The 18,338-nt window shown below is 39.4% G+C and overlaps 1 protein-coding gene across 16 annotated transcripts in view; it reads right to left on the bottom strand.

The window, feature by feature from the left end:
• The window catches only part of Trip12 (thyroid hormone receptor interactor 12), a 133,140-nt gene that overhangs the window by 71,853 nt on the left and 42,949 nt on the right, over positions 1–18,338 (bottom strand). For 14 of the 16 annotated variants that reach the window (XM_052750565.1, XM_052750569.1, XM_052750571.1 and 11 more), the window contains 3 exons: positions 17,458–18,263; positions 4,182–4,287; positions 755–891 (listed from right to left, as the gene is read on the bottom strand). In XM_052750565.1, coding sequence (XP_052606525.1) covers positions 755–891; positions 4,182–4,287; positions 17,458–18,263 — 1,049 coding nt within the window. The remainder of the gene's footprint in view (positions 1–754; positions 892–4,181; positions 4,288–17,457; positions 18,264–18,338) is intronic. The other 2 variants (XM_052750574.1, XM_052750575.1) reach the window with 1 other exon arrangement.

The following is an 18,338-nucleotide window of genomic DNA, read 5'->3' as shown; positions in this document are numbered from 1 at the left end:
AAACTATTGTATGTTCTAATATTAAATCACACTACATAATAGAGCTTCGTACAAAAGTTTGTATATGTTTTGCAATTAAATTTGATATAGCATGATTATAGAAATACATGTTCATAATGAAGAATTAGAGTATTTTTTGTTTTGAAAGAGTAATTTCACACTAGATTTTAAAATTCACTTGCCACAATTCTGTTAATGGTAACAAATACTTAAAGCTAAAAGGAAGAAAAAAAATGTCTTTTCTAATTTTTGCCATCCAAAGATTATCAAGAAAAAAAATTAAAAGCCCATAAAAATCTAAATACTATTATAAAAGTAGCTTCAGAACAAAGTAAATTTTTAGGGCTTACAAAATGCTAAGATTCATATGCTTACAAAGAGATTTAAAGTACATCCTTACATTTTTATTAAGAATTTAAATTCACTAAAACAATTGTTAGTCAACTCACACACATTGGTCAATATATAAAAACCTTAAATGGAAAATTTACACCTTCCTTATGAAGCCCTCTGAATGTAATTAGTAAATGTATGGAATGGATGATAATTGAAATTATAACAATGAATAAACTAATCAAAAACACCCAATCTATGACGTAAAACAAAATAGGGGGCAAAAAAGATATTTCATGGTAACATCTATGATAATTCTGTTCCCTCCTTTTTTCACCTTACTTCGAAACAAGAAAATTCATCCAAAAGTAAATTTGTAAGACAAAAGAAAGTGTCTTAGAGCTAAGTAGTACCAGTCTACCTGCGGCTCCTTGGGGAGCTTCATCTGTCCGGGCAGCTGAGGAATTTACTGTTTCCTGGTTGCTTTCAGGGTCTGCCATTTTCTCTTGCCGCCGGGCCTCAGCTGCTCCTCTCTTGCCCAGGCCAGAGCCTCGCCGACTGCAATAGAGAAATGTCATCACAGTGAGCATTACCAAGGCAGGAGGAGCAATGTATAGTCAACACAAAGCTCAAATTCATACAGCACAAAGCCAGTTTCTTCTCCCTTTTAAATAAAAACTGTTACAGAAAATCACTAAGACTTTGTATATCTGAAATTCTTCCAAGTTATAGCTCACACAGTACAAGCTTTTGTGTTACTGGGAGCTGTTGTCATCTTTATAGACATGATCGTTAAACACTTCCAGATAAATGGAAAAGTAGATCCTCCTGAAGGGGAAAAAAAATTACTGCAACCTGGTAGTGTCTAGAAACACAAACAAAATGAAGCTCTTAATTACCTGAGTACTTGAGGGGTTTTGTTTGTTTGTTTGTTTAGTAAATTCTCTAAACAGGAGTGGGTTTAACTAATCTTTCCTTCAAAAGTAAAGAACTCATTCAAACCTAACTTATTACCAAGCTGCAAATGAGATTCAAATTCATCCAACATGTAATTTTCACAACATTCTAGGCTAAATACTCTGCATGTAACAAGTTGCTACCCTCAAATCCTGTTTCTCTGAAAGAAGCCCACAAGTTCATTAGGTCACCAAAGCATAAAACGTAAGAAAAACCCTAACAATTCATAAAAGGTTGTGGACCAAGACTGTTTAATTCAAGTATGCTAGATGGTTTGTGCATAACATGACCATGTATACTGAAAGTAATTTTACATGCACTGATCACATGGCCATGGGTACCAAAAGGGTGCAATGAAAGAAAATTATATTAACACTAAATTATCTGACTTCACATACAGCAAATTCAGACTATAACTCTTTGTTAAGACTAAAAGGGGCAGGGAGAACTGCAGAGTTGGTTCCACAGTTAAGAGAGCATATAACTCTTCTAGATCAGAGATCAATTCTGAGCTCCCAGGATCTACATGGCTCACAATTGGCTATAACTCCAGCTCAAAAGGATCAGTTAGCTTTGGCCCCCTTAAAGCACCTCTATATATCAATATTTATTTCAAATCTTTTTTTTAAAAAGTTGAAAACTTTGCCCAAAATGGAACTAAAGCTCTGCAGAACTCAATTATTTTCTCACAAGTCCTCAATGGGTTTCTCTGTGTAACTTTGTGCCTTTCCTGGATCTCGCTCTGTGGACCAGGCTGGCCTTGAACTCACAGAGATCCACCTGCCTCTGCCACCACCGCCCGGCTAGATATTTTAAAAGCAATATGAAAAAAAATGTGTGTGGGGGACAGGGAACAGAAGTTTTTTATCCTCAGGCTATTAAAAAAAAAAAATCCATGGTCTATCTGGGCGTGGTGGCATACATCTTTAATCGCAGCTCAGGAGGCAGAGGCAGACAGATCTTTGGGTTTAAGGCTAGCCTGGTCTCCATGGTGAATTCCAGAACAGCCAGGGATATATAGAGAGACCCTGTCTCCATTTTAAAAGAAAAAGTAAAATTCTCTTCTCATATCATCATTAACCATTGAAAGTGATCAGAACTTAGTGAAGAACCAAATGCCATTCAAAAATCTGCTTACTTAAGTCTGAACAGAAATAAGGCAGGCTAAAACTCACTTGACCCATTAATGGTTTTACTCCATTTCCTAGAAGAAACTATATTTAAAAGAGGAAGCGTTGATATTTGGCTACAAAATAAATAGCAAGGATGGTGGCACATACCTTTAATCCCAGTCAGGGCTACATAGTGAGACCTTGTCTCAAAAAAGATGGTGTAGTAGTTTAGAACACTGGCAGCTCTTCCAGAGCACCCTGGTTCAGTCCCTAGACCTATCTATACTGATTGTTCAAAATTGTTGTCTCTCTCCTCTCTCTCTCTCATTGAGACTGGGGTTGTTTTGTTTTGTTTTGTTTTGTTTGGGGGGGGGGGGGGTGTTTAGATAGGTTCCAAGACAGGGTTTCTCGGTTTAACAGCCCTGGCTGTCCTGGAACTCTCTTTGAAGAACAAGCTAGACTCAAACTCAGAGATCTGAGTGCCTCTTCCTTCCAAATGCTGGGATTAAAAGCAAGGTATATACCACCATACCTAGTGATACAGCCACTAAAACAGGCATCTTTTTGGTTCTTCAAGTATATCACAGGGAAAGTTCACCTTTCTTTAAACAAGTCCAATCTGCACAAAAGATATTCACTGGAGATCTATTTGGCAGACTGTTTGAGTACCTTGTGAATAGTCTTGGCTGGCCTGGAACTCACTACATAGACCAGGCATGCCTTTAACTAATAGAAATCTGCCTACCTTTGCCACCAGAGTGCCCGGAGGAGAAACTAAGTCCAACTCAACCTAATATCTAGATACTGCTAATAACTGTAACAATGTTTTTGCAAGAGAGGAAAAAGTATAAATGTGTCAAAAAGTAACATAGTTTGTGTTACCCCTTTGAGGCACTGATTATGAAAGTTGGGCTTTCATTTTGACGTTTTTCATTCATTTGTTACGGGATAGGGTCTCTTTATGTGGCCCTTGCTGCCCTGGAACTAGCTCTGTAGACCAATCTGGCTTCTACCTCAAGAGATCTATTTGCCTCTTCCTCCAAGTGCTAGGATTACTCAGCCCAACCACTGCAACAGGAATTAAGACATGGTTAGAATCACTAAATATGTTTGTTGCACTGATCCATTTAGAAAAAGTGTTTTTTGTTGTTGCAGTTCGTTGCTTTATTTTTTGGCCAGGCATGGTGGCATATGCCATTAATTCCAGCACTCCAGAGGAAGGTCAATCTCTGAGTTTGAGACCAGCCTGGCAAACGGAGCAAGTTCCAGGACAGCTAGGGCTACACGCACGCACGCACGCACGCACGCACGCACGCACGCACGCACGCGCGCACACACACACACACACACACACACACACACCAATTTAGAAAAAAAGGTGATTTTTTTTGTGTGTGTGCATAAAGTTATGTCAAGTTATTCCTTTAATTTTATTTAACATGTAAATATGTAAAGTGCATTGCTATATATTACTGGGCTGGGTGTGGTGGTACATCCCTGTGATCCCATGACTTGAGAGACTGAGGCAAGCAAATATTAAATATATTCCAGGCTACCTTGCACACAACCAAGACCCTATCATAGCAGTGGTAGGAAAGACGGGAGAGAAAATGGAGGTAAAAAGGAATAAGAAGAAAAAGGGAGGGGGCAAGGCAAAGAGGGGAAGGAAAAATTATTTGGTAATTTTACGATGTACAGAAAGATTATGATAAAAGTTGAAACACTTGAGCAAAAGAAGGTAAATGAAAACTGTAAACTCAAAAATACTAAATAACTTACCTGGTACTAGCACAGGAGCCCGTGGTCTTTTGACGTGTGCTCCTCCTCAAACTGGGGAGCTCAGCAGGTGGGGACTCACTGCGCTTCTTGGTAGACTTTCTTAAACCTATATGGGAAATAGAAAAGTTGAAATTTCTAAGTTATCATGAATTAAGTATCCAGCTGGTAGGCTTTTAAAAAAAACAGGATCAGTCCAATCACTCAACCCAAACCTCAGAGTAGCAGTCCTGTCTTTCCCAGGTCCTCTACCCTCCAGCTTCTGAGATTTCCCTGGTATATACACTGTACTTCAAGAATTCAATCTCTCTGGGTGGTGGTGGTGGTGGCAGTGAACGCCTTTAATCCCAGCACCCCGGAGGCAGAGGCAGGTGGATCTCAGTGAATTCAAAGCCAGGTTGGGCTACAGAGCTAGTTCCAGGATAGCTAGACTGTTACACAGAGAAACCTAGTCTCAAAAAAACAAAAACAAAAAACAACAACAACAACAACAAAAAAAAAAAAAACAGAGAGAGAGAGAGAATTTTTCAATCTCATTAACTTTACCCCCTTGATACATTTTTTTGCTACTTTACACAAGGCTAATCAAAAAGAACACAGAGGCTGGGTGGTGGTGGCACACGCCTGTAATCCCAGCACTTGGGAGGCAGAGGCAGGTGGATCTCTGTGAGTTCAAGGCCAGCCTGGTCTACAGAGCTAGTCCAGGACAGGCTCCAAAGCTACAGAGAAACCCTATCTCGAAAAATAAAAAAAAAAAAAAAAAAAAAAAAAAAGAACAGAGAGCTCAATAGAGTATTTCATTTATGCCATGAGCATGGAGCTAAAGATTAATGGAATGACCAATTTTTAGAACATAACTGGGAAGAAATCAACCAGCACATTTTGCAATTATTCTGAAAGCTATCTAATGCCTTTATAGTGATAGTAGTAAAGTTCTAATAACCAAGAAATTTTATTATTATTTTCTGTTTTGTTTTTCGAGACAGGGTTTCTCTGTGTAGCTTTGGAGCCTGTCCTGGAACTCACTCTGTGTAGCCCAGGCTGGCCTTGAACTCACAGAGATCCGCTTGCCTCTGCCTCCCTAGTGCTGGGATTAAAGGCATGCGCCACCACCGCCTGGTCGAGAGATTTTATTTTTTTAAATGAAGAGGCATGACAGCATCTACCCACCCACCCCCTCTCTTCACCATAAACAATGATACAATGTATGATAGTATATTGGGTGGTAGGCTCTATTTAACCAAAGAACTTCAATAGTGAACAGACTCCAAAGTCAACAAGTCAAAAGTTCTCTGAATACTACTGCACCAACCATGTTAAAGGAAAGTGAGCTTTATCAGGGAACAATTATTATTTCTATTTTCCATTAAGTTTTAAGTTTTGGATATATCCTTTTAAGGAGAAAATTCGCTACAGGGTGGTGGGGGGCAAAGACAGAATCTCATGATGTAGCACCAGCTTGCCTTGTCTCCCGGTGCTAAGATTAAAATGCACTATCACTACCATGCCTGGCTACTCTTGAGTTCTTAAAGCACCAATCGGGACTGGGAGAGAATGAGTTGAAAAAATAATTCTAGATATTTAGGGGACTAGAGATCTGACTCAGCAATCCAGATTCAGTTCCCAGCACTCACAGGCAGATGGCAACCAACTTATCTCCAATTCCAGGGAAGCCTTCTTCTAGCCTCCTCAGGCTCATGCTCACACATGCCTTGTGCACTTCCATACACTCAAACATACAGATACATTTTAAAAAATAGTATATTAGTTGTCTCCACCTTTTCTATTAAGTTAAAATTGCTGCTCATGAAAGAAAGTAGAGATTATCTTTACATAATCAGAAACAAAATCAGACTCTATGAAGACAAAAACTGAAGACTGGAGTGACATTTAATATAAGACAAACTTTCAGGAAATTTATTTCTATATAACCTCTGTGGAACTTAAACTGAATGCAAAAGAATCAGAGCATTATAATATAATTGATAACTAAAGATTGGCTTAAGAATTCTTGAAACTTCCATTTGTTTTTAGGTTAATTTTCAACACAGTTTCTTCACATAATCACACACACCGATGCTTTCTACTCTACTCAGTCTTTGTCTTGACATACACCTTGGTCACAGGAAGCACAACAGAAGCAGTGTACACTGCAACAGACTTGACAATATATTTAGTCAACATTTAAAAAAATCCAACCACTCGTGAAACATGCTAAAAATCTTGCACTTGAGGCTGGAAATGGGAGGATTATGTTCAAGATTAGCCTGGACTGAATGAGGCTCTATCTCAGAAAGAAATTTATTTCAAGGTTACCTGGGCTACACAGTAATTTCAAAGCCAGTCTGAGTTACATGAGACTGTCTCAAGAACCCAAAAGCACTCAAAATCAAGGGAAATAAATATACAATATATACACAGGAAAAACGGCAAAACAACTTTCACATATAATAAAATCACTTAAGAGCCAGGAGGTGGTGGTGCATGCCTTTAGTCTATCACCTGGGAGGCAGAGGCAGAGGCAGGCAGATCTCTTGAGTTTAAGTCTGGCCTGGTCTACAGAGTGAGACCCAGGACAGCCAGGGTTATACAGAGGAACCCTATCTTAAAAAAACAAAAACAAAAGGGGGGAGGGAACCTGTTAAGAATATTAATAATGAGGCTGGAGAGATGGCTCTCAGGTTAAGAGCACTGACTACTCTTCCAGAGGTCCTGATTTCAATTCCCAACAACCACATGGTGGCTCACAACCATCTATAATGAGATCTGGTGCCCTGTTCTGGTGTGCAGTTGTACATGCAGGCAGAACACTGTACACATAATAAGTAAATAAATCTTTTTAAAAAATCGCTGTGTTCTTAAAAAAAAAAAAAGAACATTAGTAATGTCATGTTACGATGTGTATTATCTTTCTATATGACATGACAGTGATAAGTGGTAAATAGTAACAGAAAAAAGAAATGCCTGCTGGGCAATGGTGGTTAATACCAGCACTTGGGAGGCAGAAGCAGGTGGATCTCTGAGTTCCAGGTCAGCCAAGTCTACAAAGTGAGTTCCAAGACAGTCAGAGTTGTTACACAGAGAAACCCTGAATCACCTCTCCCACAAAGAAAAGAAATGCCTAGTGTCATGAAAAACAGGAAAAGTATGTACACATGCGTGCGTGCGCGCACACACACAAAGACACACACACACACACACACACACAAAAGGAAAAGTCTGGATTAAAAAAAAAAAAAGACTAAAAAACATCTACTGAATTCTACCCCTTCACAAAATGCCACTACATTTTGTGAAGGCTACACAGAGAAACCCTGTCTAGAAACAGGCCCCCACCCTCCAAATTTAAAAAAAAAAAAAAACTGACACATAATTCTACAAAGGTGTTAAGAATGAAAGATCTTCAATCACAACTCAGTTTTCCAAGTGAAAAGCAAACATATTAAGCGCTGCAGTCCAAAACGCTAAAGGCAGAAAACTAAGATAACCAATTAGAACTGAGTCTGCTCTGAGACACTGAAGACTCAGGAACTGGTGGTGTCAAGAACCCCTGGGGCAATATGAGGTTAAAACCAAAGATTGGCCAGTGTGGGGGTGCACAACAATAGGAATTGCTGAAGGAGGCAGAGGCTGGAGTTTGAGGACATCCTGGTAAGAGAAAAGAAGAAATTAAAAAAAAAAAAAAAAAAAAAAAAACCACCCAAAGATTGAATGATGGGAAGTTTATGAAGCTACCCGATTTCCACATCTCCTGCATATTTCCAATTGTGAAGCTGGGTAACTTTCTGGACCCAGGAAACACAAGAACATTATATTTTACAACATCTAAATAACAGAAATCCTTGATAAAAACAGCCAGTCAAGAAATAAATATGTCATATTGCCGCCCCAAACCCCAGAATTATTCTTGGTTCAAGCTCCTCAGAAATTTGACACACCTTCACTTTCAGACAGGAGTTTAAGTCTTCCCTGGGGAAATTTATCAGCCTAAAAAAAGGTAAGCTAAAAATAGTAGCAGATGAGGTTTCATTACAGAATAGTCCAACCAATCATTAGGCAGTAAATCTCAGTCAAACTAACTAACAGCTTAAAAATTGGATTTCTGCTCTTATCTTACACTTGACTATGAGGAGACAATCACAACCATCAGCCACTGAAGAAAAGTTCCCAGTTTCAAACAAAACCTATCCAAACACTAGCAAACACACATACACTTAAGTTAGAAAAGATAATATTCAAGCATGGAAAACTGCTGTAGTCAAAAAACAAATGTCAATAATCCAAATACAAGAGTCTATGTAGGAAAAAAAATGAATCATAACACAACAATCTCTTCAAAATAAGATAGCAAATGTGCAGGCTAGGGTGAAAAAAAAAATCCATTAATAGGTTAAGAGATGAAATTGAAATTTACCAGAAGAGAATAAAAAAGAAAACCAAGGACAAAAAGGTCAGGATCATAAGAGGAAATCCCCCTATCAACCTCCCCCATACATACATACATACATACACACACACACACACACACACACACACACACACACACACACACACACACACAGAGGAAATCAAGAGAAAAAATAAACAAGGGCCAGGCAACTATCCACTAATAACTGTCCTGGTTTTTCTGGGGGCAATCCTGACTTTTAGGCTTAAAGTCCAAGCCTAGTGAAAGTCCCAGATCCAGTAAAACAAGGACTCTTGGTCAACCTAACAAAGAATCAAAACAAATGCAAAAGCAATGCGATAGCTTTACTTTCTAAGTGACAGTACTTGAGCTTCCATTAAAGCAACTTACTAAGAGATACAGGTAGTTATAGTATTAAAAAATAAAAGCAAAATGGTCAAGATACAAACATTTAAAATCTGAGAAAATATTTGGCTATGGTTATATGCATCTATAATCCCAGCTCTGAGAAGGCTGAGGCATGGTAACTATGAGCATGAGGCCAGCTGTAGGGAAAGCCTCCAAAATAGGAAAAGCTGAATGACTGAAACACTCCCTACAGCTGAGACAGTGGCACAACTGAACCAGGCACAAAGAACAACCATTTGGAGGTCTCCTGTCTTCAGCATGATGAAACATATTTGTTTATACTGTGGAATATTTGTTTAATGATGCAAAAATGTGTTGATTTCTTTTCTTTTTTTTTTGTTTTTCTTTTTCTTTTTTTATTTTTCAAGACAGGGTTTCTCCCTGTAGCTTTGCGCCTTTCCTGGGGCTTCGAACTCACAGAGATCCACCTGCCTCTGCCTCCTGAGTTAAAGGCATGCACCACCAACACATTTCTTTTATGTTGCATTTGTTAACTCTGTAAAGCTGTGTTACTTTGTCTAATAAAGAGCTGAACAGCCAATAGCTAGGCAGGAGAGAGAAATAGGTGGGGCTACCAGGCAGGGAAAATAAATAGGCTCCAGAAAAGAAGAGGGAGGCACCCAGGGGCCAGCCACCCAGACATACAGTCAGCCACAGAGTAAGAAGGAAAGCAAGGTATATAGAATAGAGAAAGGTAAAAAGCCCAGAGGAAAAAAACAGAGAGAGAAATGGTATAATTTAAGTTAGAAAAGCTGGCTAGAAACAAGCCAAGCTAAGGCCAGTCATTTTTAAGTAAGAATAAGTTTCCGTGTATTTATTTGGGAGCTGGGTGGCAGGCCACCAAAAAGTTTTTTTTTTTTTTTTTTTTTTTTTTAAGAGAAAAGAAAACCAACTACAAGCCTGTCTGTCTAAGGCTAGTAAGGCCCTCCGTAAATTTGAGTGGCACCATTCCTTGGGCTTGAGTTCTGAACTGCAGGAAAAGGAGACAGCTAAGCACCTTTTTTTTATTGTTTTGTAGACACATTTTTACCAGTTGCTTCATTCACTCCCTGCCATGATACCAGCAAGCCAACATAAACTCTTACTTAAGCTGTTTTTGTGAGGCTACTTTATTGCAGCAACAGGAACAATAACTCGACATGATTTATAGGCTATTAAAAATATAAAATATTTTTTAAATTACCTGAACCAGTACTATAGTACTCATTTTACATTTATGACAAATTGCAAGAATATGTTCATGTGAGTTTAAGTTAATTATAAAATAAAAATATTAAATAAAAAAAGAACATATGTTCGCACATAAACATCTGTAAAATGTCAAAAATGCATACCAAAAATCATCACATACCATCTTTTCTGGGGTATTCTTCCCATCTCTACATGGAGTTTACTGATCACTTCAGCTTGGAAGCAGCAGAACTGAGGGAAGCCTGTCACTGAGGCAGAAATTTCACTTGTCTTTCTGACATGCTAGTACCCAGAAAAGAATTTGTTCATCTGCCTTTGAGACTTGAGGAAGAAATAAACTAGAAAAGGCCTTCCTATACAACTAGCCAGAATAAATGAATTGTATCATTTACAAAGTGGTCTCGATGAACCACTGCTGCTTCCTAAGAAAATTGCAATTGATCAAATAAATCTGCAACACGTAGGTGTTAATTCTAGCACTTGGGAGGCTGAGGCTGGAGGAAGGATCAGGTATTGCAGTTCATCCTCAGTATATAATGAGTTTCTCAGTTGCCTGAGCCACACATTAAGACCCATTTCTCAAAAGAGTAGCAAAAAAAGTTTGTCAAACAAAAGTTACTGAACGACTTCTCGAAGCTTCCTAGCTATAATGCATACCCTGAATCTCCTTAAATACTTGATCAAAGAAAAGTTCTCCACATGGCAGCTAAAAATTACTAGTGTTTCTACAAATGAATCAAAATGTCCCTTACCACAAATCTCTTGTCAATCAAATCTTAGAATGAGCTCTTTCCCCATTCTCACGCCATGTTAAAGTTGAAAGAAAACATCTGTAAAGAAATAATCTATCCACTACGAAGCATCTCTTATTTTAGATCATAACATGGTTTTTATGCTTTTTTTCCCCAACCAAGATTGCTAATCAGAAGTCAGTTTCACGACATTAAGTCAAATAGGGCTTGTGAATGTGAAAAAACAAATTTTGATGCATTCTTTTAAGCAATGAAGGCACCCACAAGATGGCCCAGTGGGTGAAGGCACTTCTGGTCAAGCCTAAAGAAAACAGGCTACACAAAGCTGTCCAGTGATCTCCACAAACACACATGCCTTGGTATACTTAATGGACACACAGACACACAATAATACTTAAGAAAAATTTGCCAGGTGGTGGTGGCGCACACCTTTAATCCCAGCACTTGGGAGGCAGGCGGATCTCTATGAGTTTGAGGCCAGCCTAGGCTACAGAGTGAGTTCCAGGACTGGCTCCAAAGCTACACAGGGAAACCCTGTCTCAAAAGAAAAAAAAAAAGAAAAAAGAAAAATTAAAAGGAAAAGGTTATTGAGGGAGGGGGAGCTTAGAGGGTTAGCACAGTGTTCAAACACTTGCCCGGCACATACAAGGTCCTGGGTCCAATCCTAAGCACAACAGAAATATAAGACCCCACTAAATATTTGACTAGGATTCTGAATATATAACTTGCCATATTGTTTGCTTTAAGTTTATGAAATTCATTTTATATTCATTCACATTTCACAATGTCAATTTCTTGGAAATAAGATTAGAGGGGAGTTTGGCCCTAACTATAATGTTTTGTTAGTCACAAAACTGGTATGAGTAACAGAAACTCACATCTGAATGTTCCCAGTGTAGAAACAGACTCGAACTATGGCCAAACTCTGTGTTTGCTGCTGAAGTTAGTCACCTTCAATTCAGTTATGCTTACTACATTCTGAGATAGCCACATGATAGTGATTATGTTAAATAAGTCTCTGCAGATACACTTACTTTTCAAGTATTATACCCATTTCACACACACAAAAAAAATTGACAAACAAGATTGTTGATCTCTATTATGGACTTTCTCCCAAAAACATTAATAATTCAAAACCAGTAACAGTTGCCCTTCTCTCACTCTGCCCACCGCTATGCAATTCACTTCAAGATCAATTTCAGAATGGCCTGGGTTTGAATCTCAGCGCTATGACTTCTTTGTTTTATGACCTTGGACAGAAACAAGACCAATGACTCCATGTTCTTTCTACCTGTAGCCTAAGAATACTTGTCACAGAAAACTGATGGACATATGAGACGACCCAAGACAAGCACAGGCACAGTAAATATTGGCTACTATTTTATTTTAAACTGTTTCTCACTTATTTAAAAAAAAAAAAAAAAAGGCAGTAGAGCAGTGTGGCTGAAGTCTTTAATCCCAGCCCTTAGGAAGAAGAGGCAGATGGATCTCTCTGAGTTCTAGGCCAGCCTGGTACACAGAGTGAGTTCCAGGACAGCCAGGATTATTACACAGAGAAACCCTGTCTCAAAAAAACAAAAAAAGAAAAGGAAAAGAAATTAGAAAAAGGGTGGTAGTAGTAATGAGACTGGGAAAGCAATGTGCTGACTGAGAGAGTGACATTATATAATGAGTCTGAGAACACTACATCAAGTTTCTGATCATATAAGCATGTTTAATAGAATAGCTCATTTGCTCATGTTCCAAGGAACTGACAGAACTCTTGGTGTTTTTTCAATGATAGTTCTAGGAAAATCCTTTAAAAAGAGTCTGGGTTATCTCCCTACACAGTGGTCAAGAAGTCCCATGAAACTTCCCAAACAATATAGACAATTCAAAAATCAGCTGATAAAACCCTATTGCTGAAGTTGCCATACACCTACGTGACAGAATACAGAAAAATCAAGCTGGTACTGAGCTTGAAAATTCCTATTTACTGCCTAGCCCTCATAGTGCTAGTGGAAAGTATTCATGATTATTGGAAGAGCTGTCACTCAGCTGTGGATCTTATGTCAAGATGAGCCAGTTGACACAATAATGGCACAAAAATGGCAAGGTTGTAAAAAAAGCAACCAACTGCTTTCTGACAATATTTGATGATCATTCCACGGGACAGAATTTAATTTGTTACTGTAAATCCATGGTGTTACTGCTTTGTGAGGGGTGGTGTAAGCTCTAGTGGGAAAGCTGTTGCTGCTCCTTTTTTTTTTTTTTTTAAAACCTGGAGCTGAGGACCAAACCCAGGGTCTTCAAGCCCTCTACCACGGAGCTAAATCCCTAACCCCTGTTGCTGCTTTTTTACTAAACAGACATGGTATGCTCATCATATTCCCTTCTAAATAGCTATGCTCATCAATTAGTGCTTCTATTTGGTGAGATAAGCACCTTCGCACTGTTCAGTGGTAACTGCATAGACTGATTAAAGTACTAAGAAAGAAAGAGTGCTGAATGCTTTAAAGGGACATGTGTATTATGCCCGACAAAGGGCAAGGAACACTGCAGAGGGTGGAAGACTTAATAGTTTGGGGCAGGAGAAATGGCTCACGTTTCACAACAAACATCAGAGTTTAATCCCTACAATCCAAAGTGGAAGGTAAGAACTGACTCACTAACTCTGCCCTCCACATACGTGCCATGATAAGCATACCATTTCCTATTCTCATTCTCTCTTTCACCTCAGACACACACACACACACACACACACACACACACACACACACACACACACACAATGGCATAAGGGGCTGAGACAGGTAAAAGGTAAAGACAATGCTGTTCAGCCTGGGACCCAAGTTTGATCCCTGAAACTGACAGGAAAACAACTGACTCACACAAGTTGTCTGCTTGACTTCAACATACACTAAATGGTACCTGTGTACCATCATCCTCACACACACAAATAAAAGTAATTTTATTAAAAAAACTAAAAATAAAATTTTTTTTTTCAGAGACAGGGGAAGAAGGAAAAGGGGTGAAATGCTACCTCCAGATAATGACATGTTGTTGTAATCTTGAACACCCAGCAATAGCTGTGACTACCTTCACAAGAGCTGCTCAACTAGGCTCATTAAAACCTGTCCTGGAAAGAGAAAAGGCTCATAGACCCCACTCCTCCCTGAAGAATTATACATATTTAAAGAAACTGATGTAAAGGTAAAGACATTTTCTTAAATTGCATAAGCTGTTAGCTAAATGTCCTAGAAATCATCCTTCACCCTATGTTTCTGTAAGTAGCCCTAATGAAATTTACTAAGTGTACCCATACACACATACACACACACACACACACACACACACACACACACACACACACACACACACACACACACCATACAACATTTAAGCTAGGGGAATAATTGGGAAGAGGAAGTTGAATATTAAAAGGAAACAAAAGGTAAGGTAATAGATATGACTGAATTACATGTATACGAAGACTTAATGAATCCCATTCTTGTATAATTGTATATATACAAATTATATATATAATATGTATATATTATATATATATACACACACAAATTTGTATAATTAATATATACAAATAAAAACTCTTTCCTTTCCCCTTCCTTCTTCTGACACACTCCCACCTCTTTCTTTCTCCCTCCGCCCCTTGAGGGTCTCACTATGTAGTCCTGACTAGCCTCAAACTCACAAAGATCTGCATGCTTCTGCCTCTGCCTCCAGACTGCTGGGATTGAAGGTGTGCACCACCATACCCGGCCCTTGAAACTATTTCTTTAAGTGGGGTTGGCTGGGGGGTTAAGAAATGGCTAATCGGGCCGGGCGGTGGTGGCGCACGCCTTTAATCCCAGCACTCGGGAGGCAGAGCCAGGCGGATCTCTGTGAGTTCGAGGCCAGCCTGGTCTCCAAAGCGAGTTCCAGGAAAGGCGCAAAGCTACACAGAGAAACCCTGTCTCGAAAAACCAAAAAAAAAAAAAAAAAAAAAAAAAAAAAAAAAAAAAAAAGAAATGGCTAATCACTTAAGAGCAGGGGTTATTCTTCCACACAACCCTAGTTCCAGTCCCAGTAACCAAATGGCAGCTCACAACTTTAACTCCAGTTCCAGGAAATCTGGTATCTTCTGTCTATAAGGGAACCACACATGTGCATGGTAAACAGACATGAATGCAGGCAAAACATCTATATACATAAAGTAATTTAAATGTTATAAGAATAGAAAGCTTAACAGGCATAGTGGTGCATGTCTGTAATCTCTGTACTTGAGAGGTGCAGGCAAGGAGGATCACAAGTTCAAACTTGGACTAAAAAGTGAGCTATAGTTCAACCTTACTTGCATAAAGAGATCTTGTCTTAAAAGAAATGAAGAAAGCAAGCTGACATTTGAGAAGAGCTTGAAGACATAGCCCTGTGCTTACTATGTGCCATCACCTGGCCATGGAACTACTTTAAGAAGTAAGAACCAAATGAGATGAATAACTTGAGTGAAGTATTGAGAATAGGAAACAGGAGTATGAATCTTAGGCACTGTGATAATGGTAAACAGAATCCAATTCACAGGCTATGAAAACTACACAGCTATCTAACAGAGACCCACAAAGAAAGCCATACGCAATTACTTCACTTCAAGTGAGAAGGGGGGATAAGAGTTGACATCAATATTTCCAAATGTCAAGAAAATTGAGCAGGATGGGATGTCAAACTTTTTTTTAAAAATATTTATGTATTTATTTATTATGTATACAGTGTTCTGGCTGTGTGTTTGCCTGCAGGTCAGAAGAGGCATCAGATCTCATTACAGATGGTTGTGAGCCACCATATGGTTGCTGAGAATTGAACTCAGGACCTCTGGAAGAACAGCCAGTGCTCTTAACCTCTGAGCCATCTCTCCAGCCCCCGATGTCAAACTTTTTAAGCAGGTCTTTCATTTCCTTTTGACTTCAAGCTACTAAACTCCCAAATCCCAATGCATTACTATACAATTTTAAATGTCACCTTTCTAATAATCATATGATGTACATAAACAAAAAATGTTATGGTTAAACAAGTAAGGAGCTTGCTCACTACCAAACTTAAAGACACCAGAATCCAAAGCAGGAGAGAACCAAGTTGTCCTCTGGCCCCCACAAGCATCACAGCACATGCCCAGGTATGTGTGTGTGCATAGCTATAGATTTAGTGCTAAACAGAGTTAACACCTCAGGCTCTATATTAAGTTCGGCTGATTCAGTATTAGCTGAAGTTGTTGAACAAGAACGCTAGTGACATGGCTCAGCCCGTAAAGGTGCTTGCCACTGAGTGTCAGGACCTGAATTCGATCTCTAGGACCCATAGGGTGGAAGTAGAAAAGCAATGTCTTCTGACCTCCACATATGTACACCATGACGTGTACCCAAAAACAAACACAAGAAACAAAAATTACTTAAAAAAAAAAAAAAATGTTAGCAGCAACCACTCAAAGGCTTTCAATAACCAAGGTAGACCATAGCTCTATCTAGCCAATCTTGTAAGAGGACTCAAAAACAACAACTTCCTGACCTCCAAAGTACTGTGCTATATGCCTGCAATCCCAGGCTAAAGTATAAAGATCACAGGGCTTGAAGCGAGTTTGAACAACATGCTGAGACTGTCAAGAATTTAAAAACAGAAAGAAAATTAAGACCTTTAAACCTGTTATTAAATGTAAAAAGGGCCAGGTGATGGTGGTCCAAACCTTTAATCTAAGCACTCGGGAGACAGAGAAAAGCATCTCTCTGAGTTTGAGGCCAGCCTGGTCTACAGAGCAAGTTCCAGGACAGCCAGGGCTACACAGAGAAACGCTACGCCCACCCCACCCCCCAAAAAGGATGTGGCTTAGTGTTCTCTTAGTTTCTTTGTCCTTTATTCCTTACAACAGAACAAGGAGAAACAGCTTCAGTATCACCATAATCAGCAGCTAAAAAGTCAGTATCATCTGTTCACCCCAGTGTTTGTGTGTGTGTGTGTGTGTGTGTGTGTGTGTGTGTGTGTCCCCGTCCGTCCGTCCGTCCGTCCACCAAGGCTAGTTCAAAAAGGAAAACACACAGCACTATGCTCTTCCATCTGTTTCTTTGCTTGGAATATTGTTCTACTCTCCTACAAGCTTCAAGAGGACAATATTCTTCCCATTAACTTAAGTACCCAGCAGTATGTGGAATGTATGATGCAATCATCTTTTAAAATCACCTTAAAAAGTCAAAATACTGCACTTTTAAAATCTAGTACAGAACACCAACATTTCCCCCATGCTGACATTAGGAAATGACTGATCAGCAAATGCTGTAAAGACAAACACATAGATATTGAAAAAAGATTACTTAGCAGTAATAAGACATTTCTTGTCTGTCTCTGCAAATTTAACTTGTATTTCAATTGACATGCATTACCATATGGAGATAAAACAGTAAATCTAAGAGAAAATAAATAAACGAACTTGAATGTATAATCATTACTCCTGACTAACCAGATGTTCTTTGAGTAAAGAAAGATCGATCCACAAACTTACTTGCTAATTTGGCCTGTAATCCAGAAGGTCCAGGTTTTGATGTCTCTGACTTAGAAGACCCTGGAAGAGACAGTTTTGTTTTAGGTAGGCTAACTTTAGGGCTGAAACGAGCAGCCCAATCAAATTTTGAAGAGCCACCAGTTTTACTCTGTTCCTTTTCCCTGCTACTTCTTCTGGGACTAGGGCTGGATGCTGAACGGGAACGCCTGGCCTTGTTCTGGTCTTTTCCTTGTTTCACCCTGGCACCTGGTGGTACAGTAGAAGAGGCCGAGGCTACAGCTGAGGATGAGGAGGAAGTGGAGGCAGCAGCAGCAGAAGAGTCGGTGATGGTGCTACACCCAGCTTTGGCTGAGGTGGCTGATTTTGAAGCCAGCTTGGTGGGTTTTGCAGCTCTCTCTTCGGCCCCAGCTGACTCAGACCCAGAACCACTCTTGACACAAGAACCCTCTGTCCTCTTCCGTTTCTGACTCCGTGAACTGCCGGCAGCCACACTCTTTCTGGTGTGAGCCTTGCTTGTTGACGGCAATTGTGCAGATTTCAGTTGTTGCTCCTGGTCTAAATGTCTCTTCTTTGACTTACTATGTGGCTTATTGGTTTCTGAGAGAGACTCAATGTGCTGAAATGCTCTGGGCTTTTTTGCAGAGTTAGGAGAATTGGTCCTGTTGTAGTCTGGACTAGCACTGCGTTTCACTCCTCGAGAATTGTCTTTCTTAGGCACCTGCCCCGTTTTCTGCCTTTCAGAAGTATTGGCTCTGTCTGGATCCTCTGGTTGTGGAACTATGACAGCAGATGATGAACTGCAGCTTCTATGAGGTTAGATAAGAAAAGAGTTAGTAGTAGCCTGTCATGAGTAAACCTGCCATTAACACTGAAGTCCCCAA

This window comes from Peromyscus californicus, unplaced genomic scaffold (assembly GCF_007827085.1).
Source record: "Peromyscus californicus insignis strain IS unplaced genomic scaffold, ASM782708v3 Scaffold_21__1_contigs__length_65335640, whole genome shotgun sequence".
Lineage (NCBI taxonomy): Eukaryota > Metazoa > Chordata > Mammalia > Rodentia > Cricetidae > Peromyscus > Peromyscus californicus.
Note: the sequence above shows the minus strand (reverse complement) of the source record. Positions and strands in the feature narration are given on the sequence as shown.